This window comes from Nanorana parkeri, unplaced genomic scaffold (genome assembly GCF_000935625.1).
Source record: "Nanorana parkeri isolate BGI_ZX_2015 unplaced genomic scaffold, ASM93562v1 scaffold2594, whole genome shotgun sequence".
Taxonomy (NCBI): domain Eukaryota; kingdom Metazoa; phylum Chordata; class Amphibia; order Anura; family Dicroglossidae; genus Nanorana; species Nanorana parkeri.
In genome coordinates, this window is record NW_017308862.1 from 124834 (window position 1) to 126175 (window position 1342).

Genomic DNA, 1342 nt, shown 5'->3' on the forward strand with positions numbered 1-1342 from the left:
TATTACCACCACCACAAATATTACTCCTACTACTACTACTACTATTACCACCACCACAAATACTACTACTACTCTACTACTACTACTACTAATAAAAACAATACTACTACTATTACTCTATTACTACCTCCACAAATACTACTACTACTACTAATAAAAACAATACTACTACTATTACTACCACCACAAATAATAATGATAATAGTATTAATAATAACAAATAATGATGATAGTATTAATAATAACAGTAATGTTAATAATAAAACAATACTGCTTTTATCACTACTACTACTACTACTACTACTACTACTATTGCTACTACTAGTACTGCTGCAATAATAATATTAATAAAAAAAATGACAACAATTATATTAGTAATAATAATAGTAATACGTTAAGAGCATTACTAATAATGGAATTAATAATAAAATGAAATAATACAATACTGATACTATCAATACTACCGGTACTAAATACTAATACTAATACTAATAATATATGACCAATAAAAGTTAAATTCAAGTAACTTTTTGTGCATTTACCTGTTTTGAATAACTCAATATTTTAGATAAAGTTGCAAAAACTGTAAAATGTTCGTTTTTTGTTTAACAGACTTATTTAAATAACGGGAAAAATAAAAATATCAAGCAGATCGTTTTTATTTTACTTACGTGGATATAGATGAATGAAGGTTTCATCAATGTTTGTGGCATTGTGAGATGATGAATGGTCGTCAGTTTCATATCGCACAAATATCCCAAATAAAATAATTAGGATGATCTGAAGTCCAATAGCCAGTATGGGAAATTTTAACCTCATATTAGTGTTGAAAGACATGATGGCGGAACTGTGGCTATGTTCTTGTCAAGTCCTGCAAGAGACTGATAAAGGAAGGCTGCACTGCTCCTATTTAATGGGTTACCTCCGATATGGATGACACTGCAGAAAGACGGGGGGGCTGGTCAGGAACACTCCCTGCAAGGAAATAGTGTCTGCTCAAATACTTAATTCTCACCAAGTACAATGCACTACAGCACATAGTAGAGTTTTTTAATTATTTTATTTATTTATATTTATTTATTTCTCAGTCATTATGCTCCTTTTCATAACTTTCTGAGTTGATGCCAAAGTCTCTGAAATTGTTCCCAGACTGTTACATAATATAACCCAAAGAGGAAACTACAAATACTTAATTCTCACCAAGTACAATGCACTACAGCACATAGTAGAGTTTTTTAATTATTTTATTTATTTATATTTATTTATTTCTCAGTCATTATGCTCCTTTTCATAACTTTCTGAGTTGATGCCAAAGTCTCTGAAATTGTTCCCAGACTGTTAC

General features: G+C 29.9%; 1 protein-coding gene across 1 annotated transcript in view; it reads right to left on the bottom strand.

Moving 5' to 3' along the window:
- Window positions 1–892, bottom strand: part of RHAG (Rh-associated glycoprotein) — a 46094-nt gene extending 45202 nt beyond the window's left edge. Inside the window, exon 1 of the mRNA XM_018573885.1 lies at window positions 672–892. Coding sequence (XP_018429387.1) covers window positions 672–837 — 166 coding nt within the window. The 5' untranslated portion in view covers window positions 838–892. The remainder of the gene's footprint in view (window positions 1–671) is intronic.
- Between the last annotated feature and the right edge of the window lie 450 nt (window positions 893–1342).